This window comes from Acipenser ruthenus, chromosome 28, assembly GCF_902713425.1.
Source record: "Acipenser ruthenus chromosome 28, fAciRut3.2 maternal haplotype, whole genome shotgun sequence".
NCBI lineage: Eukaryota > Metazoa > Chordata > Actinopteri > Acipenseriformes > Acipenseridae > Acipenser > Acipenser ruthenus.
Genome location: NC_081216.1, coordinates 22,080,733 through 22,105,152, shown reverse-complemented (window position 1 = coordinate 22,105,152; position 24,420 = coordinate 22,080,733). Strand labels below are relative to the sequence as shown.

At 43.0% G+C, this 24,420-nt stretch overlaps 2 protein-coding genes across 4 annotated transcripts in view; both read left to right on the top strand.

The window, feature by feature from the left end:
• Nucleotides 1–1,962: 1,962 nt before the first annotated feature.
• On the top strand, nt 1,963–6,834 carry LOC117434448 (U5 small nuclear ribonucleoprotein TSSC4-like). 2 transcript variants are annotated; one of them, XM_059002995.1, is made up of 4 exons: nt 1,963–2,124; nt 4,058–4,179; nt 4,502–4,574; nt 5,097–6,834. In XM_059002995.1, the coding sequence occupies exon 4, from the start codon at nt 5,173–5,175 to the stop codon at nt 6,076–6,078; it is 906 nt and encodes a 301-aa protein (XP_058858978.1). In that variant the 5' UTR covers nt 1,963–2,124; nt 4,058–4,179; nt 4,502–4,574; nt 5,097–5,172; the 3' UTR covers nt 6,079–6,834. The 2 variants fall into 2 exon arrangements, with proteins under 2 accessions (XP_058858978.1, XP_058858977.1); XM_059002994.1 differs by lacking the exon at nt 1,963–2,124 and adding an exon at nt 3,106–3,212.
• Nucleotides 6,835–7,841: 1,007 nt separating this feature from the next.
• LOC117434447 (anoctamin-9-like) overlaps nt 7,842–24,420 on the top strand; it is an 18,061-nt gene continuing 1,482 nt past the window's right edge. The window contains exons 1-22 of one of the 2 annotated variants that reach the window (XM_034056994.3): nt 7,842–8,045; nt 11,277–11,351; nt 11,601–11,711; nt 12,410–12,537; nt 13,417–13,466; nt 13,979–14,037; nt 14,755–14,834; nt 15,071–15,205; nt 15,852–15,945; nt 16,206–16,266; nt 16,623–16,705; nt 17,258–17,362; nt 17,538–17,702; nt 18,033–18,069; nt 18,528–18,639; nt 18,731–18,788; nt 21,703–21,800; nt 22,447–22,592; nt 22,913–23,065; nt 23,388–23,532; nt 23,982–24,101; nt 24,267–24,360. In XM_034056994.3, the coding sequence (XP_033912885.1) occupies nt 7,998–8,045; nt 11,277–11,351; nt 11,601–11,711; nt 12,410–12,537; nt 13,417–13,466; nt 13,979–14,037; nt 14,755–14,834; nt 15,071–15,205; nt 15,852–15,945; nt 16,206–16,266; nt 16,623–16,705; nt 17,258–17,362; nt 17,538–17,702; nt 18,033–18,069; nt 18,528–18,639; nt 18,731–18,788; nt 21,703–21,800; nt 22,447–22,592; nt 22,913–23,065; nt 23,388–23,532; nt 23,982–24,101; nt 24,267–24,360 (2,157 nt within the window). In that variant the 5' untranslated portion in view covers nt 7,842–7,997. The remainder of the gene's footprint in view (nt 8,046–11,276; nt 11,352–11,600; nt 11,712–12,409; nt 12,538–13,416; nt 13,467–13,978; nt 14,038–14,754; nt 14,835–15,070; nt 15,206–15,851; nt 15,946–16,205; nt 16,267–16,622; nt 16,706–17,257; nt 17,363–17,537; nt 17,703–18,032; nt 18,070–18,527; nt 18,640–18,730; nt 18,789–21,702; nt 21,801–22,446; nt 22,593–22,912; nt 23,066–23,387; nt 23,533–23,981; nt 24,102–24,266; nt 24,361–24,420) is intronic. The other variant, XM_034056995.3, reaches the window with a different exon arrangement.

The window sequence follows — 24,420 nt, the reverse complement described above, 5'->3', positions numbered from 1 at the left end:
ACAAGACCACGTGGTTTGCAATTTTCCCATGCTTTCCCCATAGTTATACAATGCATTTACCCTATTACCTCTATATTGTTCAGCGCTTTGCGTTAACACTTTGCTATGCTTTAACTACGGGAAACCTTACAAGGGCAGTTTGTAGTCCTTCCAAACTTTGCATTGTAACCAAAAAAAGTGACCCTTTGCCTGGAAAGCATATTTTTTTTCAGGAGTTACTATCTTTGTGGGGACATTTTATCTTTAGAGTCAGATATAAATGCTGAACGTGTATCTCATGGAAGCATCTGGTCTCCTCTATAGTTTTGCAGCCCACAGCCCACAGCCCTGTAATCACACATCACATTTAGCAACAGTGGCCTCACTGAAGCCACGGTGTGGTCAAAAGCCAGGGCACACTTACTAATTAAACAGCTCTGCCCAGGGAGTGGCATCAAACATCTGGCTGCCCTGGTGGTTTCAGTTCTTTAAATGAGTCTTTAAAGCAAAGGCAGGTTAGGGTTAAAGACAGGGCAGGATGGAATGCTGGACTGTGATATTTCATATTTGGAACTGCACATGAAACTGGCAACCAAATGCATGGAATATTAAATTGGTATGTTCAACATGAGCCCAATTATTAACACATGGTTTGCATACTAGTTTAGCATTGCAGTTTGGAAGGTAACCAAAATCCGTACTGCAGCAACAGAAACAACAGCTAGTATGCCGTGCTAAATGCACGCTGATGTGTGTAGTAAAGTCTGTTGAAAGCATTGGTAGCACAGGTACGCTCACAACATGATGGATTTGCTGGCTGTACTCAGTTCATAGGGGGGACTGGCCAAGCCAAGCATATTTTTAAGGGCATTGATAGCTTTTAAAAGTAAACTGTTCCCACACACAGTATAATCCTTCATGCGGTTTAACAAACACCCTGAACCTAACACTTTAATTATAAACAGTCCTATTCTCTATTCAATCACTCAGGATACCACTTCTCCTTGTTCGATTTAAATTACTGCAAAGGTGTTGTAACACCAGCAAAACTAAACTGGGTTCCTGAGTGACAGAAAATTAGCTGGGGCTGGCTTATACTTCAATAAAGACAACTGGACTGATTGAGCAGAGTTTACACACACACACACACACGCACACACGCACACGCACACACACATACACACACACACACGCTACATATATATAGCAGGCAACGAGAACACAGTGTTAAGCTCCAGGACTGAGGTGAAAGTACCTTAACACAGACTTAACAACACAGAAAGAAACACTCGCAATGCTTGCACAAGGGGAAAGCCAAAGGAAGAGAAAGAGAGAAAGAATTGTTATTCACTTACAAACAACGCTCTATGCATTCATAAGAACATGAGAACATAATAAAGTTTACAAATGAGAGGAGGCCATTCGGCCCATCTTGCTTGTTTGGTTGTTAGTAGCTTATTGATCCCAGAATCTCATCAAGCAGCTTCTTGAAGGATCCCAGGGTGTCGGCTTCAACAACAAAAATGCAAATTTGCCATGGAGAATTTGCATTGCTATTTTTGTTCCACATGTTTTCCTGTCGTTCCACAACGTATATGTTGAGCATTTTGTTCTGAAAATAGCATGTCTGATTACTAAAGTGTAGTACTACAATATATTGCAACCAAGCCAACAAACTGTATACACTGTGTAGAAATTACAAAATACAGAGATAATATGAGAGAGATCCAGTCATATTTTATTTTTCACAAAACATATCTGAGCAAATGGCTTTGTCTGTCATTGTCCTCTTCCTCAAATACTGCTATGCATTACAGACAAACATTTCAATTCTTCTGCCAGGATTCTAATTTTATTTTAGTTAATCAATAAACATAAGTGGATGCAATTAATACAATTAGACAGTACTTGGGCACATGTATCTTAAAGGAAGTGAATCCATTCGATTGTTACATATAAATGCTATGAACGACAGCACTGCACTGCACAGCACTTGAATCCAAGCACGCCCTGCAACGTTCCACGTGTGGTGCATGCGCCATCTGGTGGTAGGGACACGCAATGGAACTTCATTTGTTTGAAAAGGTTCCAGTTGCGCGAATTCTGAAAGCGTGAAAGAACCGTTCAGACTAGACCCGTTCAGAGGTATTTATTTATGTATTTATGTATTTATGTATATATGTATTTATGTATTTATTTTTAAACACAGATTGGTTGTCGTTTCTCCAAAATGAATTACTGTTGGGTTGAAAAATATGCTATTTGTCTTATATTACATGTAATGGTTTGTGTTATGGAAAAAAAAATGCTAGCTTTTACATTTATATTGGATTTTTTAATTTTAAAAAAAAATGTCTGCACGGCACTCCATTGATGCCACCATCTGTTAGGGAGCGTTAAAAGAAAATGGCTGAATAGGTCCCTGGTTCTAATCCCCGCTCAGCTACTGACTAACACGTGTGTGACCCGCAGCAAGTCACTTAACCTCCTTGTGCTCCGTCCTTCGGATGAGACGTAACCGGGGTCCTGTTGTAACTGACTCTGCAGCAGAGTTGTTGATGCGTAGTTCACCCCCTAGTCTCTGGAGGTCGACTCATTTATTATAGTAATTTGTGCTAAGCGCGGTTTGTTTAACCAGCCATTGAAGTTTCCCTGTGAAAGCTTCGGTAGAGAAACGCTTAGATAATTATTACAATAACACGTGAAATCATCAGCAATTTTGATTTCTGCTACCTTGATAAGTTATTGCTTTGTTTTGTTGTTATTAATTGGGTCCGCCATCTATTTACTGTTAACTGTATGTACAATGTGTTTCTATGCCAGTGCTGTAGTACAGTACCCGCGATTGCATACCACTATTTGTATTTTTGTGTGGTGTGTGTGTGTGTTCGTGGGTGTTACACTACAGCGAGGTGCATTGTGGGGACTGTAGTCGTTAGGGCAACACCAAAGCACCGCATTCCGACACGAACATATTGTTCTAAAACAAAAACAAAAAATGCAATATTTTGCAAAGGAGTTATTCGGCATTCTTAAATGTGATGGACCGAGCTGCCTCTTCAGACCCCTAGGCTTTTCACCCGCATGCCTAAGTGCATAGGATTAGGCACAACTCCCAGAATGCATCGCCGTGTTCCGTTTTATATTGAATATCGCTTGCGTCTGGGTCAATTAGAACTACGATTCCCAACATGCACTGCTCGGACAGCAAACGCTTCTCCGCGGGAAGAAGGGTAAGATGGAAGGTGTATTAAATTGTGCCAAGATGTTTCTGTTTATCTATTGTGTTTCTGGTTTTTGATAAATTTGTTCGACCAAAATGGGTGATTGCAGGGTTCTCGAGTGTTTTAAATTATTTTATTATACAGCAAATATGCAAATACATTAATTAAAACGAGAAATACAGCTCTGATTATGAAGTCTCGTACAGTATTATTTTATTTTAAGAATTATTTTAACTCTGGCCTGATTTACATAGTCAAAACGAGCATGGATTAGCCTAGTTTTATCCCTGGTAAACGTCCACGGCTTATTATATATCGAGATTGACTTTAATTGAGTCTAATTAGTAATCCGTTGTAGTGTGAATCGGTAATTAGTTTGCACGTTTCTGTCAAAGAAATACCGACGTACCGTGCCTTACCGTTTTGACGTGACAGCGAGACTGTTTTCAGCACGATCGCCAACATCTGTACACCGTTTTGTGTAACTGAGTAAACTAAAGTAAATGTGTGTGTGTGTGTGTGTGTTTGTTTGTTTGTTGTTTTCGTACCACTGCGGCACGTTCTATATAAAACAGTATACCAAGTTCCAACACGTTCAGACTGAACCATGATGTTTTTTTTCTGTGTATGTTTATACCTTGAAGGCAATTTATATATGGAGTAAACAAAGAAACGTATTCTGACGCTCTCCATATAGAGCCATCAGTGATTGGAAGTAGTTTTTCACGGGACAGCAGCCGGAATCGGTGGGGCACCAAACAATAAGCATTTCTGTTATTAATCCTTGACCTGTATGACATTCCCTTGCGTTGCCACGCAGCGCCCCCAGTTAACTTGTGTCTGCTTGTGCGCAGGGTACTGACTGATACGTTGATGGTGATTGAAACGCCATGGAAGACGCTGGATCAGACATCAATGCACACAGATCAGCAATCATATCCGAGCTAAATAACATCCAAAACACCACCCAGAACCTGTGAGTCCCCCTGCCCAGTAACACTGATACCCCCTACCCGAAAATCAGAGAGAGTGGAAAGTGGAACACACTTTTTTTTTTTAATGATCTCAACATTCTGCTATACTGAAGGTGTTTCTTTGGTCCTCTGTGTAGCAGCTATTAGGGTCCCACTGAAACCTCCTTTGCAGCACATTGGAATTTGGGTGGTGTCAGGTGAGATCCTATGCCTGCTGCACAGGGAGTGATTCTGCACTAGCTAATATGTAAAACATGTTGCTTTAAAGCCTTGGTTGTTTTATTAGCACTTTTAAAACATGCCGTTTCAACTGTGTTTTTTCAGAGTAAAGGACCTACAGGCATTGGTAGCCCTGACTGACCCAGAGGGAGGCAAATTAATCCAGTCTCAAGATAAAGTGAGTCGACAGTTAGATTTCTCAGTTTCTCCTGAATTTTTATTTTACGGTACATAGTCACGAAACCATCCTACTGCAAACCGAAAAATCCATGTTGGTTTCTTGTTGCCTTTTGCAAGAGCAAGGTTTAGGTCACAAAGTAAATTTAACAGTGGAGAAATCACTTTGCAGTTCCGCATAGTTCTGTGTATAGGTGAAGTGCTGTAATAATGTGCATACTCGCAAACAGTTGAAAAACCTGTACTTTGATCTTTTTTTTATCAAACCATTACTGTGTTTGAAGAGCAAAAACATGACCATATTGGTGCTCATTTGTAGGGATGGAAGTAAGACTCCTATTACATAGCAGTTTCGCTCATTCCAGGTTTTAATACCAGCTTTATCAGTCACAGTGTACAGGTAACAAGCTCATGTGTGTTTTATTAAACTCCTAGTAAAACCAGGAGTGGATCAAACCGCTATGCAATGGGAGTCTTATTCCCATCCCTGGTTTGTGATGTGATTGCTGTTTTTCCTCTCCAGGCCCTGAGCTCTTTGGAGGTCTGGAAGTCCATGTTTGCAGCAGCTGCACCACATACAGAGTAGAGACACCACTGCAATGAGCGACAAAGATGACGGAGATGCCAGACGGGTAGTGCCCGGCAAGGCCACAGACTGCGACAGCACGGTGCTCTCAGACACCATCTCCCTGAGCGACTCCGACCCCGAGGACTCCACGGCCCCCTACGACCCTGAAGTGGAAGACTTATCCTCGGACGAGTCCTCGGATGGGGACTGCGGCTCCGTACCCCTTGGATCTGCATCCGCAGGTACGAAGGAGCCTTTCCAGCTGAAAGGTACCAGCTCGGGCTTCTCCTTCCGCAGCCAGAGCATATTCGACAGCCTGGGAGCCGCCGGCAAACGTGCAGCGCCTTCCCTGGGGGACGATGACCTCAGCGATGGCCCCTTCGTGCGCCCCCTACCCCCGCTGGCCAAGAAGAAGGATGCGGAACACGGGGCTCCCAAGCCTCTCTCCAGGGCCGTGCCAGACTATCTGGCCCACCCAGAGCGCTGGACCAAGTACAGCCTTGAAGACGTGCCGGAAACCAGCAATCAGCGGAACACCGCGGTGGCCCAGGAGTTCATGGGCAGCCTGCAGAAGAGGAAAGGAGAGTCGATGGACACTCGGGAGTCCTTCTCTCCAGCCTTCAACCAGGAGAACTCCAGCAGCGCGTCGGGCTGCAGGATTGTCTTCTCCAAGCCCAGCAGAGCTGTCGACGCTGCAGAGAAGCAGGAGGAGGAGTGCGAGGGCAAGGAAAGGGGCCGAGAGGACTCGGTAAAGAAGGTGGGTCTGCTACACCTGAAGGAGCTGGAGGATGAAGTGAAAGCAGACCTGAAGAGGAAGAGGGCCGATGAGGGGGAGGGAGCGGGGGGGCTGGCGGCAGCGGTGGGATTTCACAGCAGCCGGAAAATCAACAGGAAGAACATCCGAAAGACTGTGGAGAACCAGAAGGAGGATGACTAGATACCCACGAGTCTTCTGTCAGCCGCGAAGAGGGATTGGAGAGGGGGGGAGAGGGTTGAGGGAGAGGTCTTTTACTAGCTTGCTTTTTTTTTCTTTCAATTGCAAGGAATGACTGTCCAAATTTTGTTTTGGAATACATGCTTCTGTTGCCCTCCAAACATTGTTGTTCCGTTCATCATTGCAACAGTCTGTTCAGGCCAGTATGTAAAATGTATCATCAAGTCTCACGAGTCACAAGCAACATGCATATCCCCTTCGCTCACAGTTTTAATTACATTTTTTAAGACTTTTTTTTTTGCGTGACCTCTGGAATTTGAAAAGTTGCCCTGTTGAAACCAGATATGCATTATACAATAGATACTGTAGGAAACTTTAGCCTGGTTAGCAGTAGCTTTAGAACAATGAAATGCAGGGTAATAATACCAATAGGTGGCCCCTACCATAGAATATATGTCTGCTAGCTGTCTTCTTCTTTATTTTTGAATGTGTTTCAAAGATCTTCTGTCATTTCTTTAATGTGCAGATCATGCAAGGTGAGGTTTCCTGCAGCTTGAAACGCTGTATTTGTAATAAATTGCATTGTATTCAGATCTGTATATGAAGAACATTCATACTTTTACAATGCTGCAGAAACATGTGAAACTGTTTTGTTTGTTTGCTATTAGTAATATGTTTGGATAGATGATTGTGATTAAAAAAAGAAATACATTGGAATCGTACAGTATTGTTGAACAATAAATCGATTTTAGAAGATTATGTTTATCTGGTTTTTTGTGTTACCTGACTGCATACTAAAACATACTGCTGCATTTGGACCTGGTTATTCCTGTGGAACTTAAAATGAAATAAAACCCCCATTGATGTAACAAAAAAGAGAGATAATAAGAAAAAGCCAGGCCCACGAAATGTTAGTTTGCTTTGTTTAAATTGGTTTCTATAGCCGTTTTTAAGACGACCAACACGTTTACATTCCTGGTTTCCGGGTGTTTTCTAACACAATGTAGTTTTGTAACTGCAAAGCAGGTGGCGACAGTGAGTTACTCGCTCCGGGACTGGGATTCTACGATTGTGATACGTGTAAGAAGAACAGCACGACATTGTAAGGATTCAACTGAGTTAATAAAGGAGAAGTTATATTGCGGTACTAATATGTGTTGCACGGCAATCTGTTTGCAAGTTAACTTGAGTTCACTTAAATGAACTGAAAATATAAAAAAACTTGGAAAAAACGAACCACCAGATCAAGTTACTACACAATGACAAGTTTGTGTAATAATGTTTTGCAAACGAGAAAATGTTATTTATAGGCTGGTTATATTATAAAACAGCTTTATGGTTTTCGCACGGGTTTCGGTTTGATAAAGAAAGATGTGTTGTCACATTGCAAGAGGCGAATTACTTTCACTTATGTTCACCAGAACAAAACACATACACTCAATCAAGGGCACTGTTCAAGACATACCGTTGACAATTTGTTACATGAATATGTTTAGTTCCGTTGTAATGCATCTTGTACATATTCTGGCTGTACAATGACCGAGACAGTAAGGCGATGACCATGTTCTCGTAAAAACTAAAAATAAAAAAGCAATATAAACTAATTAAACTTTAGAAATATACTCATGAACGGGTTTTGGAAGGGGGGGAAACATTTTGGAGTCCGTCATCCAGCAGCTGTCGATATCAGTATATACCTGCGACTGTACCTGTGTCAGGTTTTAGTAATGTTTAACCATGATTGAAGATAACACACAACGCGGAAGTGTCTGCTGTTAAACTCTCCCACTGTCCCAGCAGTCGGTAAGAAAGGGTGTGAGTCGACTGAAACCCAATAACGAAACAAAATGACTGTAGTTTCGGGTTCATCCAAGAAAGTTTACATTTATTAACTGGGAAAGTTTACCCATTTGAGCATAGACATGGAATCTGGAAACAAGAACCCCGATATGGACAATCAGAGAAGCCAGGTAAATTGCGTTAAGAACGTTTTTTTGCGCAGTCTCAAGTCAAGTTCCTTGCGTTCCTCTCCTTGGCAGATGTCGGGAATTACCTGCGCAAGGTGTTTTGACTGGTTTTTAATTTCAAAACAGCAGTATGTATTTCTATAAATATGTATTTATCTCTTGTTGTTTAAAATATTTATAAATTCTGCCTGTTTTTACAGCACGTGTGTGTATTCCTTCTATGTACACTGTGTGTTTGTGGAAGTGGGATTATTTGTATTGAGAAGCCAGTGTTTTTAATATCATTTCTATATTTGCTGGGTAACCGTTTGAAAAAAACATGTTTATTCTTTTACAATTGACGCCGGTCTAGTTTCACAAACTATTTGGTTTGTTTTCACGTTGTTCCAATTTGTTAAAAGTTGTCAAATGGAAAAAAGGGTATTTATTTTATATGTAAACTAAAATAAGACACATATGTATTATTATTATTATTATTATTATTATTATTATTATTATTATTATTATTATTATTAATAATAATAATAATAATAATAATAATAATAATAAAAATAATAATAATAAAAATAATAAAAATAATGGTGATTTAGATAATTAATTGTGTTTTAATTTGAACTCATTTAAATGTGTTATTTTTATTTTTTTACATATTTACCTTGTTTTGAGAGCTATAACATAACTTAACGATTACCTCATACTTCAGTAGTATGCACAGTACATAGCATTGGGAGCAATGACTCACAGAGCGATGCAGGTGTCAGTAATAGAATCTCGGGTGATGGTGCTGTATACTGGACAGAATCCTAAACTTAGGACTTAGTAAACAGACACCAAATTATATTGTCGTTTCAGGGATGGAATTAAGACTCCCATTGCATAGCGGTTTGATCCATTCCTGGTTCTACTATGGGCTTATCAGGCTCATTTTAAAACCTGGAATGGAGGAAAGTGCTAAGCAATGGGAGTCTTATTTCCATGCCTGAGTTTACAATTGAACAATTGCTCATAATTATAAATGGTTATTCAGGGGTGAATGAGATCAGAACTGAAAATAGCACTTGGATATATTCCATACTCACTCACAATTACTCTTTTCAGGTACAGTCCTCCCTTATAAAAGCTTCTCGCAGTAAAATCATAGCAAAGTGTAATAATGCATAGTGAAAGCATGGTACAGAATAGTGAGGTATGGTAAAGCATATTTATACAAATGGCAAACCAGGGTGATATGGTAAATGCACAGTGTAACCATGGGAAAATCATGGATGAAATACAGTGGTTAACATTTCTAAGGAACTGCTGTGTTTTAAGTAGCGCTCAAACGAACCCTGGGAACACACTTACCCTGTAGGCAAAAAGCAAAACATGTTGGGATTTGTTTAAATTCACCGGTTTATTCTAAAAACAAAGGCAGGATAGAAACTGTTTTTTTTTGGTCGGTTCGGTGGTTTCATCCCATGACTGCTCACACAGTAACGGGACCCCAGCATCTAGTCCCCGGGGCATCCCCACTGTGCAGATGGACTCGGCTTCAGCAGCTGTTTGTATCTGAGCCTTTTATCCTCGTCATCGCGAGTGTGGGAATCCACAAGCTCTCATCGCACGGGGACATCATCTGCCTGTGCTTTGTCAGCTGCCTGTGAAGTCGTGTGGCTGTTCTGTGTGTCATAATCCTGCGGGGGACTGATGTGACAGGCAGCGTTGTGTGGTGCCAGGTTAAAAACGCTATAAACCACATATGCAAACGAATCCAGCTCTTTTGCATATTAGTGGTTAAGCCGCTTGGTTTCGATGTGCATGGTCGCATGTTTCACACCCAATAAACCAAACCAATAACGCAAAAATGCATTGCGCCGCTTTAGTCAGAATGTCATGGGACAAAAAAAAAGGCCAAGCACGTCATTCTGACATGCCTCGCTTAAACAGAGCCCAACTTGCTGGAAATGTGTAGTGATTTTTATATAGGTGTTATATATTATATATTTTTTGTTGCGACTTTCTGTTATGTGGAATGCAATAAACAAGAACGGAGTTTCGCCCCTTCATTTTATAACACCATTTCCACGTTTGTTTTATTTGAAGTGTTTAAAGTTACATTTCAGTTTTCGTTTGCTTGTTCAGCTACAAAAAGGCACAAGTAAACCTCATGTTATTACTTTATGAAAACGTGTCTATGGCCGCTGTTTACTGTGAAGAAACAGGAATGGGAAAAAAAGTAATACATTGCGGTGTCAGCTTTATGTACTATTTATTTCCGGAATAAACAAAACACTGTTTAACTTGAGCTGCTAGTTGGCATCATTTGTTTTGTAGTTAATTCACTGGGGTATAGTAAGTCCTGCATAACGTATTCTTTACTCCTGGGATATTTTTCTATTTTAACGTGTTACATGTTGTAACGTCTTGCTGTAAAATATTTTGAGTTTCACCAGAGAATCGTTAGGTCTCGATGATACAGCCCTGAATACATTCAATCGAAATGTCTCTGTGTGTGTGTGTGTGTGTGTGTGTGTGTGTGCGCACGCGTGTGTGTGTGTCTGTCTGTGTGTGTTTGTGTGTGGGTGAGGTGTAGTGACACATTTCTTTCTTAAATGGCTAGCAATGCTGTTACACAAGAGAATGAGCTAAAACAAACAAACAAACAAAAAAATAAGTTGGCTTCAGTTCACCAGGGATATAAATAAAAAAATATAAAGTTGGAACTTCCCATTCTAGTAACACATTTAAACAAGATACTAGTTTAATAACCAGGGCCTATATTAAACCGAAATTGAAGTGGCTCCCATTGTCATTATAAAAGTATAGCTATGAGCTTTGATTTAATTGAAGACTAAGATTCAGGGCAGGGCAGGACAAGGGAATCCTTTTCACCTACTCTGCAATAAACAGAAGCAATACTACTGGAAACCAAAAGCAATATCCAATGCAAAAGCAAGATTCTTTGTGAAGGCCCAGCCTGTAATGCACAATGAATTCCACTTGATCTTCTGCTTTGAATGTGCTCTGTGTGTCTGTGGGATGGTAATGCTTTCACTATTGGGCATGCAGAGTCTCGTTTCCCGGACAGGTTTCAATTGGAAGTATTCCAGGAGAGATTAAAAAACAACTCCCATTATCTTGCACTCTAACCCAGTCCTTTTGCAGGTCCCTTCAAGGGACTTAACCACCAAACTAACAAGCCATTTATAATCAGGTACTCTTAAGTGGTTTATTGCGTTTTGTTTTTTATTTCAGGATAACATCGAGCTGCTACCGATAAGAGATCCAGACCACACCACGGAGACAGACTGCACTCCTCTGATTCCATGTGTATGAACATTATTTGTTGATTATTGATTACTGACTGATTGATTATTGATTGGTTTGACCGAGGGGCTCAAAATTCAGATCAAAATGATCAACAAACAATGTATTACCAGATAATTTGACATAACGTATAAAACTGGATTTATATAAAGAAATAAATATAGATATTATACTCAAAACGTCTTTATCAAGCCCTCAAGCAGCACAACACCAAGGAAAGTGCATTCATTTTGTTTGTTTCTTCATTCCTAGAGTAAATATGACTATGTGCTGGTGGGTAAAGAGTGGCCAGATGACTCAGAGCACGACAGGAAGCAGAAGGCTTTTATCAAGACTCTGGAGAATAAAGGCTATCAGACCCAGGTGAGCGGCTGCGTCCCTGGCCTGGCTTCATGCTGTGTTCTATACTGCAGAGCCGGCTGTTATGAAAGGTTCTGTGTTTCGTTATCCCTCATTGCATGCTGTCGTGACGCACCCTGGCTCCTATGCTTTGCACAGTTACATTTCTTGGGGCAGGGGTGGCCAGAGTTGGCCGTTCCACTCCTGGTCTTTGTTTCAACCCTGTTCTAAAGTATTTAATTGAACCCAATTAAACCTCCAATAGTGAATGATCTCATTTTACCTGTTAAATCAGGAGTGGAGTGGCCCTCCAGGACCGGGATTGGAGACCTTTGGGGTTTGCTCAAGGGTAACGATAACACCGCATACAGCCTCTGAAAGGAAAACAGACCTGTACAATATACGGTTGTACATGGCTCTAGCGAACCTCTTCAGCGTTCTTTTTTTTTCTTCACAATACTGATAGCTTGTATAATCTGTAAAAGGCAGGCGACTTATGAAGATAATACTGCAGGGAATTCAACTTTTTTATATTAATACTGTACTGCAAATGATCAGATATGAATTTTGTGCCAAAAAAGTACTGTCAGTAACTGCTCCAGGCCCAGACGAAAACTACAGTTTTGTAACAACAAAAGGCGTTATGAAGTCAAGTGTCTGCTGTTAGATTTTCGAACTGTGGCCAAAATGGTTTCAAATGTCTTTGTGTTTGTGTTTTTTAGAAACTCAGGGAGAAGAATAAAGTGTATTTTGGCATCCTTGCCCCACAGGAGATATTTTCAAAGTATGCCTACCTCCTGAAGAATCCTGATAACTGTTGTGAGGAAAAGATGGTATCAACACCCACCAGGTATGCTGTGTGTGTGACGTGCAGGGCTGGCTTAACCATATAGGCAGAACAGGTGGCCGCCTAGGGCGACAAATTGAAGGGGGAGGCAAAAACAGTACATAATTACATTTTATACTTCACATTTCTTTAGTCGTAAAATGTTCAACATCTTAGGTCACTGTTTCTTGTTTTGCGAAACTTATAGCTGATGTTACGGAACCATATCATGTGCAGTGGTGTAGTCCTAAACCTGGAAGCACGGGAATGCTGGGGGGGCGAGGTGATCATGCAGGTGCAGTGTCACGTGAAATCTGGTGTCCCCAGAGAACAAGCTCGTGTTTGTTGAGCCCGTTGCTAAGCAAAGGAAGCATTGAAGTTCCTTGCATATTCAAATGAGGCGGGGCATTATTGGATTTCATTTAATTACCCTGACAATGATTCTTATAAAAGGACGTTACCAATACAGGATTATCGAAACGTTTTACTGATTTTATATCTCTGAAATTCTCTGATGACTGTCCTGGAAAAAAAACTGTAGCTAGTTGCTTTTGACAACAAATCTTGCCACGTCAGCCCTTAAAGTCACTAGATTTGGCGAGAAATTCGCTAAATTGGCAACACTGCTTGAAGGCGCAGAAAAAAAAAATTTGATTTCCGCACAGCTTATTATTGCCCTGGCTGTGTGATTCTGTCCCCTGTCGTGAGATGAGATGAGGTTAAAAACTCTAGAACCACGAATGCAGACGAGCCCGGCTCTTCTGCATTGTGGTTAAGACTCTTGCTTTGCGGCACGTGGGGTCGCTGGTTCATGCCCTGTTGCATTTGCTTTAGTTTGAGTTTAGTGTGGTGCCACTGCAGCTTTGCAGTGCGCTAATCTTCCCAACAAATCTTGTGTTCCAGAATTCGGATCGTCAAGTTTATGCTGGACAACACTTTCATTGGAAACGGAGGTGAGTGTTCGCTCTGCAGTCTGATTGGCTACTGGAAGTCTACACGGGTTTGAGATTGGCTGTGAACCTTACAGTAAGAGCCAATCACATTGCTATGGCACAGATGGGTGTTTTTTATACTTTACAAAAGTTTACCACAGTAAATTAAATTAGCATGGTCATTTTGCAGTTTTCCTATACTTTTCCTATGGCTGTACTATGCATTCACCATAGTTTACCATAGTTATTTGTATTGGTTTACCATGCTTTCCCTCTGTTTGCTTTACCATGCTGTCACTGTGCTTTTATTAAACTTTGCTATGGTAAGCTTTCATGAGGGTATTACCAATTGGACAGCTGCTTTCTAGCAACACATTGTCCTCGCTGCTGTAAAACCTGCATCAGTTGCTTGTTTTCGGTGCAGGAGACGACACCTTCTAAAATATTATGTGCTAGCATTCAATATTGATTGAGTGTTACTGCGTGCTTTACAATAATGCATAATAAATACCTCTCTCCTTTCATTCCCTTAGAGAAACTGCATGCATTGCTGAAGGAGAAAGTCTTTGAAGCTGTGTTTCCTCTGCATGAGGTAAAGCAATACTGCCACTCCACGGATGTCTGCTCTTGTTTTTATTTTGAAAATTTTACCTGCGTTTTTCTACCCAATTCGTATGTCTTTGAAGATTTAGAGAAAGACTCCTCGTGGGAATGTTTGTCAAAGACCTTTCACTAAAGCCCCTTTCACACTGGCATGCTCTACCCGGGTCGGAAACCTACCCGGGTCAGGACCCTACCCGGGTCATACGGGTCGGGTACGTGATTTCACACTGCTTTTGATAAAGCAGGGTTGACCTGGGTGACAGGCGCAAGTACACAATGCGCGTATCACTGCCCCAGAAGCAGCTTGTTACTGATGCTCCCATCCAAGCTTCTCTGGATTGAACCGTCGGCCCAAATGTTGATTTAGAGCAAATGTTTCTTCATCCCTGCTGCAGTCTGGCTCATGGTGTGTCTCAAGCAACAAAAATATGGCTAAACAGAATAAACTAAAACGTTCCTTGTGGAAGTGAAACCTTCATGCAGGGGTGGCTGTTTGTTATTTCGTCGGTCGTCATGCATTTTGTCTCGCTCAACTCGGGTCAAAACCCACGTCCTGAGGTGTGTCGCTGGGACCCGGGTTAACCCGGGTACGACCCAGGTACGTGGTTTCACACTACGCGGGATTGTGACCCGGGTAGGAGTGCCAGTGTGAAAGGGGCTTAAGTTTCCCTTCCTGTTCTAACATTGCATGTTTCGTTTATTACAGGAGACGGAACAGAAGAAGCTTATAAATAAGTGGGCTCGCTGGACAGCCTGCTTCAAACAACAGCCCATTAACGAAGTCAGGTGAGACTGCAGTATAGAACGTTAGATACAGCTACGAACAACATGGGCAGAACGGTCACGAGAATAGAGACGATTTGTTTTTTTTAAATGGTGGCAGTTTTCCATCACTGCATTGTGCCTTTCATCACCAGGGTCATCCTGAGACCATTTGAGCAAAATGTAACAGCAAGAACAAGCCTGGGGATAGGAATCCCTTGAATAGCTGAATGCTAACCAAGTCTTGTTTGGTTTTTCAGGATGTATTTTGGGGAGAAGGTGGCCCTGTATTTCCTGTGGCTGGGATGGTACACTTACATGCTCGTACCAGCGGCTGTCATCGGAGTCATAGTGTTCCTCTACGGACTGGCATTCTTTGAAAGCAACCCACTTATGTATGTTTATTAAATATATAAGAACGAAAATGGACTGTTATTGAATTAGCAAATGAGCTAAAAGCCTTCATTAAGAAATGCTACTTCATTCCTACTGCAGGTGTATTGACACACATGCAAATTGTCATTTTTTCCAGCCATAGTTTCTCTTGAGTGTGCTTCTTGTAAAGTGCAAATAACATGGGTTTAACATTGCATTTTACATGCAGCCAAATGCATATTGTTAATGCAGCCCTTTAATATTAGTCAATGCAATTCTAAGTTATATAGAGCAATGAGAACAGAACATGAACATGTATTAGAATTATCCATACAGTAGGGTTATCATAGGGTTTTCAGCTCACACCCCAATGCATTCTGGTACATTTGACCTCTCTCAGGTACCTTTCACAGCAGCACTACACTTACCAGAATGCATTGGGGTTTGAGTTGAAAAGCCCAAACTGTCCTATGCTGTCCTGGTGTACATGGAGTCAGATGATAACCTAACCTTTCAGTATTTATGGAAAATGTCGTGTATATAAAACACATAATACCAGTAAAGTTTTCAGGAGACACCAGCAACCTCTTTTAAAAAACATGCAGGGCACTTTTTAAACTGCATACATCAGCCGGCGATCACAGATGTTTCTCTGTCTGCTTACAGTAAAGAGGTCTGTGAAGGGAACTCCACTATAATGTGCCCGCTGTGTGACAAGTGTCTCATGTGGCAGCTTTCTGAAACGTGCACCTACGCCAAGGTAAACCCGCTGTTGAAATCAGCATCGTTTTCTCGCCTCTCATTTGCACTGCAGCATTCCTGCAAGTTCTATGCTATCCCTGTTCGGGACAGAGTGGGGATCAATTCCTGTTTTTCAATTTATTTTTGAAAATCAATGCCAATTCCAGTTCCTTGGATTTTACTGATGTACTGATGTCTCTGTGTGTCACAATTGCCTTCAAGAAAAGCTGACTTTTGCACTAACTTGCTGCTGCTCTTCTTGTTTCATGTTTCTTGCAGGTCACTCATTTGTTTGACAATGAGGGCACAGTGTTCTTCTCTATGTTCATGGCCTTGTGGGGTGAGTATCCCTATGCTTGGAGCTCTTTGTTAATACTGTGCAGATGAGAGACCCAGGGTCAGGGCTGCTCACTTCTCAGAGAACCAGCAACAGGCGTTTAGGATCGGCTTTTACTGGGTTGTTGCCAGCTGGTCTTCAGCCAGCAAGACTACTGCTGTATTTACTGGGCTGTCTCAAAAGAGGAAACCGTTCTGTGTGGTCACGTGTGGGTTCAGAGTGTCACAGTGAGAGAGGTCCCCTGAAACACTGAGAGCTGAGATGGGATGGAGTGCTCTGGAACGGCTGTCTCCCAGGGGCAGGGTTGTGGGTTCGAGGCAGGGGGAGGCTCACGTCCAGCTGTCTCTTCTCATTTCCAGCCACGTGGTTCCTGGAGATCTGGAAGAGGCATCGCTCTCAGGAGGTCTGCAAGTGGAAGCTGAACAACTGGGATGAGAACGAGGTAGCGGCTTGGTGGCCTTTTCAGACGTGCTTCAGAAGCGCTGCCATGAAGCTTATCAAGCTCGCCATTGTAAACTTGCACACAGTATTATAGCTTATAGTAATTGTCCCAAGCTTATACTACTTATTATTATTATTATTATTATTAGTTATTTCTTAGCAGACGCCCTTATCCAGGGCGACTTACAATTGTTACAAGATATCACATTATACATTATTTCACATTATACAGATATCACATTATTTTTACATACAATTACCCATTTATACAGTTGGGTTTTTACTGGAGCAATCTAGGTAAAGTACCTTGCTCAAGGGTATAGCAGAAGTGTCCCCTAGCTAGAGATTGAACCCACAACCCTCCGGTCAAGAGTCCAGAGCCCTAACCACTACTCCACACTGCTGCCCTAGAGTGCATTTATTTGAAGCTCGTCTGTGCTTCCCCAGTGCTTTACTGCACTTTGCTGTTCTTTCACCAAGGCGCACTGCAGTACAGCTCAGCATCTCTCCCTCTCTCTCCCTCTCCCTCTCCCCCTCTCTCGCCCTGCCCTAGGAGGAGCTTGCTCTGGATCTGATCAATGACTCAGACTGCACTCCGGATCGATACCAGCACTCGTACCTGCGCAGCATCCTGGTCATGGTTCTGGTGTGTTGCATGGTGAGTGCGCGCTGGGGTCCCGGGGGGTGCAGTGCAGATCAGCCCTCTAATAATTACATGTCAAGAATCCACAATCTAATTTGAATGCTGGCTGTAGTGACCTTAAAAACTGGGGGAATAGGTCAGATAGTGTGTGTAAGTGTTCTTGCTGCAGTGCTGTCTGTGCTGCCCGCAGATCGCACTGATCATTGGGCTGGCCCAGGCGCTCGTGGTGTTCCGGGTCATTGCGACGGTGTTCCTGTCTGACAGCAAGTGGCAGCTGTTGAGCGACCACGCCAACACCGTGGCAGTCATGATGGGAGCAGTGCTGCACTACCTGACCATCACCATCATGAACAAGGTGAGCCACCAGGTCGCGACACAAACACACTCTCTCGCTTTTATAACTTCTTTGCTTCTGGTGAAGGTGGGCAAGAGTGGCTTTTATTCAAGCTATCAAACTTCTATGTATATATATATGTATATGTATGTATGTATATATACAGTATATATATGTATGTGTATATATATATATAATTCAAGTGCAAGACAAGAATGAACTGAGTTATTGTATTTCTTGCTCTTATTGTATTACTTGTATTGTAACACGATTGTAAGTCGCCCTGGATAAGGGCGTCTGCTAAGAAATAAATAATAATAATAATAACGTGTATTTCTAATTCTTTTCTAGGTCAATAGAAAAGTGGCCTTATTTCTCTGTGATTTAGGTATGTTATTTTTAACGCATAGCTCCATTTGTTTTGTCTTGTTTTTCATTAAGCCTGTCATGTCAAAGGGGATTCTGATGTATACAGCAGCACCCCCTGCTGGTTAGCAGCTGGAATAGCATTCCCTAGTATAGCTCAGCATCCATGGTAATCCATGGCAATCAGGAATGAAGCACCTGCACAGAGCTCAGCCATGGTAGATTTAATTTCTCTGATAAGGAGATTTTGTTTGCACCACCATGTTTGTCACACATAAATATTACTGTATTACTGGGCACAAGAACTTTTTAATTTAGTACTAAACAGTGCTTTTTGCACGGGAACAAGAGACTCTGCACTCTTGATTAAACTAGAAAGTGACATCCTGGGCTGTGCAGAGTGCCCTTGTTGGGTTGGGGTTGATAATCAGAAAGCAGAATGCTTGAATGCTTGTATAATTCCCTGGTCTGTGTTTACAGAAAACGTGCGGTCGAACATAGGCAAGGAGAGAAACTTCACTGTCAAAATGTTCACCTTCCAGTTCCTCACCCTCTTCTCCTCGCTCATCTATGTCGCCTTCTTCCTGGGGAGGTAAGACTGCTGCAAACGACTGTGGTTTTATACATATATACGGTCATTACCAGTAATTCTAATAATGGGTTCATGTCCTTTTCTTTGTCAGGATTAATGGGCGTCCAGGGAGCTACGTCAGAATAGCCGGGATGTGGAGACTGGAGGAGGTGAGTAGCTTTCATCCAATCAGATTAACAGCTTGAATTTACAATGGTTTCCATCACACACACCTGAATCCACAAGAAACAAAAATCCCTGAACTCCAGCAGGACGCTGCTGAGGACAATGTAAAAATCCTAACTCTTACTACAATGGTGATGATGTAATACAAAGTCAGCTTTTTAAGTACTGTAAGAGTGCGCAGTATCCTTTCATTGTTGCAGTTTTGTAAGTCCTGAATGGATGCTTTTGTTTTTACCCACTGTGCCATGTTGGAATGCATGTTGTATCGCGATGCTCGTTTCTGTCTCGCTGTGCCATGCTGGAATGCATGTTGTATCGCGATGCTCGTTTCTGTCTCGCTGTGCCATGCTGGAATGCATGTTGTATCGCGATGCTCGTTTCTGTCTCGCTGTGCCATGCTGGAATGCATGTTGTAACGCGATGCTCGTTTCTGTCTCGCTGTGCCATGCTGGAATGCATGTTGTATCGCGATGCTCGTTTCTGTCTCGCCGTGCCATGCTGGAATGCATGTTGTAACGCGATGCTCGTTTCTGTCTCGCTGTGCCATGTTGGAATGCATGTTGTATCGCGGTGCTCGTTTCTGTCTCGCTGTGCCATGCTGGAATGCATGTTGTATCGCGATGCTCGTTTCTGTCTCGCTGTGCCATGCTGGAATGCATGTTGTATCGCGATGCTCGTTTCTGTCTCGCTGTGCCATGTTGGAATGCATGTTGTATCGCGGTGCTCGTTTCTGTCTCGCTGTGCCATGTTGGAATGCATGTTGTATCGCGATGCTCGTTTCTGTCTCGCTGTGCCATGCTGGAATGCATGTTGTATCGCGATGCTCGTTTCTGTCTCGCTGTGCCATGCTGGAATGCATGTTGTATCGCGATGCTCGTTTCTGTCTCGCTGTGCCATGCTGGAATGCATGTTGTAACGCGATGCTCGTTTCTGTCTCGCTGTGCCATGTTGGAATGCATGTTGTATCGCGGTGCTCGTTTCTGTCTCGCTGTGCCATGCTGGAATGCATGTTGTATCGCGATGCTCGTTTCTGTCTCGCTGTGCCATGCTGGAATGCATGTTGTATCGCGGTGCTCGTTTCTGTCTCGCTGTGCCATGCTGGAATGCATGTTGTATCGCGATGCTCGTTTCTGTCTCGCTGTGCCATGTTGGAATGCATGTTGTATCGCGATGCTCGTTTCTGTCTCGCTGTGCCATGCTGGAATGCATGTTGTATCGCGATGCTCGTTTCTGTCTCGCTGTGCCATGCTGGAATGCATGTTGTATCACGATGCTCGTTTCTGTCTCGCTGTGCCATGTTGGAATGCATGTTGTATCGCGATGCTCGTTTCTGTCTCGCTGTGCCATGTTGGAATGCATGTTGTAACGCGATGCTCGTTTCTGTCTCGCTGTGCCATGTTGGAATGCATGTTGTATCGCGATGCTCATTTCTGTCTCGCTGTGCCATGTTGGAATGCATGTTGTAACGCGATGCTCGTTTCTGTCTCGCTGTGCCATGTTGGAATGCATGTTGTATCGCGATGCTCGTTTCTGTCTCGCTGTGCCATGTTGGAATGCATGTTGTATCGCGATGCTCGTTTCTGTCTCGCTGTGCCATGTTGGAATGCATGTTGTATCGCGATGCTCGTTTCTGTCTCGCTGTGCCATGCTGGAATGCATGTTGTATCGCGATGCTCGTTTCTGTCTCGCTGTGCCATGCTGGAATGCATGTTGTATCGCGATGCTCGTTTCTGTCTCGCTGTGCCATGTTGGAATGCATGTTGTATCGCGATGCTCGTTTCTGTCTCGCTGTGCCATGCTGGAATGCATGTTGTATCGCGATGCTCGTTTCTGTCTCGCTGTGCCATGCTGGAATGCATGTTGTATCGCGATGCTCGTTTCTGTCTCGCTGTGCCATGCTGGAATGCATGTTGTATCGCGATGCTCGTTTCTGTCTCGCTGTGCCATGCTGGAATGCATGTTGTATCGCGATGCTCGTTTCTGTCTCGCTGTGCCATGCTGGAATGCATGTTGTAACGCGATGCTCGTTTCTGTCTCGCTGTGCCATGCTGGAATGCATGTTGTATCGCGATGCTCGTTTCTGTCTCGCTGTGCCATGCTGGAATGCATGTTGTATCGCGATGCTCGTTTCTGTCTCGCTGTGCCATGTTGGAATGCATGTTGTAACGCGATGCTCGTTTCTGTCTTGCTGTGCCATGCTGGAATGCATGTTGTATCGCGATGCTCGTTTCTGTCTCGCTGTGCCATGTTGGAATGCATGTTGTAACGCGATGCTCGTTTCTGTCTCGCTGTGCCATGTTGGAATGCATGTTGTATCGCGATGCTCGTTTCTGTCTCGCTGTGCCATGTTGGAATGCATGTTGTATCGCGGTGCTCGTTTCTGTCTCGCTGTGCCATGCTGGAATGCATGTTGTATCGCGATGCTCGTTTCTGTCTCGCTGTGCCATGTTGGAATGCATGTTGTATCGCGGTGCTCGTTTCTGTCTCGCTGTGCCATGCTGGAATGCATGTTGTATCGCGGTGCTCGTTTCTGTCTCGCTGTGCCATGCTGGAATGCATGTTGTATCGCGGTGCTCGTTTCTGTCTCGCTGTGCCATGCTGGAATGCATGTTGTATCGCGATGCTCGTTTCTGTCTCGCTGTGCCATGCTGGAATGCATGTTGTATCGCGATGCTCGTTTCTGTCTCGCTGTGCCATGTTGGAATGCATGTTGTAACGCGATGCTCGTTTCTGTCTCGCTGTGCCATGTTGGAATGCATGTTGTATCGCGATGCTCGTTTCTGTCTCGCTGTGCCATGTTGGAATGCATGTTGTAACGCGATGCTCGTTTCTGTCTCGCTGTGCCATGTTGGAATGCATGTTGTAACGCGATGCTCGTTTCTGTCTCCCTCCTGACAGTGCCACCCCAGTGGCTGCATCACAGATCTCTTCATCCAGATGGCCGTCATCATGGTTCTCAAGCAGACTCTCAGCAACGTGGTCGAGTTCTTGTCCCCGTAAGTCAGTGTGGTTTTCCCATTTAAAACTTTACCGTGGTCACTTTCGCATGACTATGAATTCTGCAGTTTGGTATCCTGACCACTAGGTGGTGCTGATATGCGTTTATTGCAAACGGGACCTTTTTTATATTGTCTTTTCTTTTTTTATCTAATTATTTTGTTTGTACAAATGATTAATCTGCAACAGTTCCTCTTGAAGTAAAGATGCAGAATTGTGTGCCCTGGATATTAAACCCATTATACAGTAAATCATGTTAAAGAAATCAGCCAATTACAGTGACGGATTTGTCACAAAAAATATCTACAAGGGACACTATAACATAGATAATATATTAAAAATGAACATTTTTCATGTTTCGTTAATGATATAGTATTATTGATTTATAATATAGTAGTTTCGTGTCTCTTATTGCTCAAGAGATTTTACACAATTTGAACCGTTCAGCTTCATATTGCAGTTCTCTTCTCCAGCTGCCACACGCACGCACGCACGCACGCGCGCGCACACACACACACACACACACACACGCCTTACTTGTACTGCAAGCACTGGATTGTGTCCAGGTATTAAAAGTCAGCTGATTGTTTGACATTGTTACCATGGAAGCTGTATCCCTGTTTGCTCTCCTCTCTCGCTCTGCAGCTGGGTGAGTTACAAAATACACAATCTGCAGGACAAGAGTCCCAAGGGGGGCAGCGAGTCAAACTGCATCCGGGACAGCTGGCTGCGTAACTACCACATGAACGAAGTCGACGCCTTCAGTCTGTTCAACGAGTTCCTGGAAATGAGTAGGTTCCATTCTAACAAATAATAATTCTTCATCACAGCACTGTCCAGGAATGGAAGATGCCAGCGTCTCCATATCTCTCCATGTGTCCCTGACAGCAACTTGTGTCATTTATAAACAGAAAATGACAAACATGAATTGCTGTGCCACATGAAAACACTACCGTATTGTGCTGGCTCATCTCTACCATCTACTGGGCATCAGCAGTATTACAATTCATTCTACAGGCTTGTGAATTCCAGTTTATTGCATTGATATTCTCAATGGTCATATTTGCCAGACTGCAATGATCATTTTGCCACCTGGCTGTTTGCATTGCAGTGATCCAGTACAGCTTTACCACTATATTCGTGGCTGCCTTCCCTCTGGCCCCTTTACTGGCTCTAATCAACAACTTCTTTGAGATCAGACTGGACGCCATCAAAATGGTCAGCCTGGAGAGAAGGATGTTTTGCAAGAAGACCAACGACATTGGTGAGGGCAGCAGGGCTTCAGTGGCACCTGCAGTTTCTACAATCAGCATAAGAGCATTGTCACATGGCCCCTGCACAATATCCCCTTCAGTCACTGCGTGCAAAATTGCACCATGTTTGCTATCTATGTATCTATTTTATAATGCATATGTGTTTATTTATTATTGATTTATTTCCCAAAGTTGTGGCAGGGCAATTTCTCGAACTCCATAGAGTTCACACAAAACCTTTAAAATAATAATAATAATAATAATAATAATAATAATAATAATAATAATAATAATAATAATAATAATAATAATGTAGGGGTGGGGTGGTTGCAGGGATCTGGCTGCAGGTGCTGCAAGCGATTGGGGTGCTGGCAGTGATCGCCAACGGGCTGGTGATCGGAGTCACGTCGGATTTCATCCCCCGTCTGGTCTACAAGTACATCTACGGACCCTGTGCTAAAGGAGCCACGGACATTGAGTAAGGCAGCTGTGCACGGCGACCCTGCTTCGTTCAATAGTCTGGGATTGGGTAAAGGGGTAGAAGATGATTAGTACAGTATGTGTTTAGTGTAAAGTTACAGTCTAGTACTGTTAAGTGCAATGGAGAAGGATGCAGTTTGATCTCTTGTGTGACTAGCAGAGATGCCTCTTTACATTAGCCGGAAGAGTTCTTTGTCAGGAATTGAAAAGATCATTCTTTGTGCACTATGAGAACTGAAAGATTATAATCCCATTCTCAGATGTGTGACTCGGAAGTAGTTCAGCAAATGCATACTAGCACCCTACATGCAGCACCTTCTGGGCAGAACCTGTATATTAAAAGTGACACAGTGATGTTTTACCCTTGAGAGTAGAACTGCCCTGCAATGTGTGCCCTTGTCCCCTTCCCAGTAACCCAGGACCACGTCTTTCCCTTCCTCTCTGCAGCTGCATGTCAGGGTACATTAACAACAGCCTGTCCACCGTCTATATGAAGGATCACAACATCCGGAGGGACTTTGAGCCGGGCCAGCTCATCTTCAACGGCAACAATGTGACCCAGTGCAAGTAAGAATTCACTTCCATTATGTGAAACAAATAGAGAGTTCTGAGCAGAGTGCTCAACGTTACCATGTAGATATTGCGGGAACAGTAAGTTACAGTGAATTGTGACAGTCGCTGAGGCAAGCTGATCTCAGTGTGTGTGACTGATTGATTGTGTTTGATTTCCAGGTACAAGGATTACCGCAGTGATGATGACTATGCCTACACGTCTCAGTTCTGGCTCATCTTCGCTGCGCGCTTTGCCTTTGTTTTACTGTTCGAGGTAAAGTGCCCGGTATTCACAATCTTCAATTATAATTTACATTACCTATTTATTTATTGA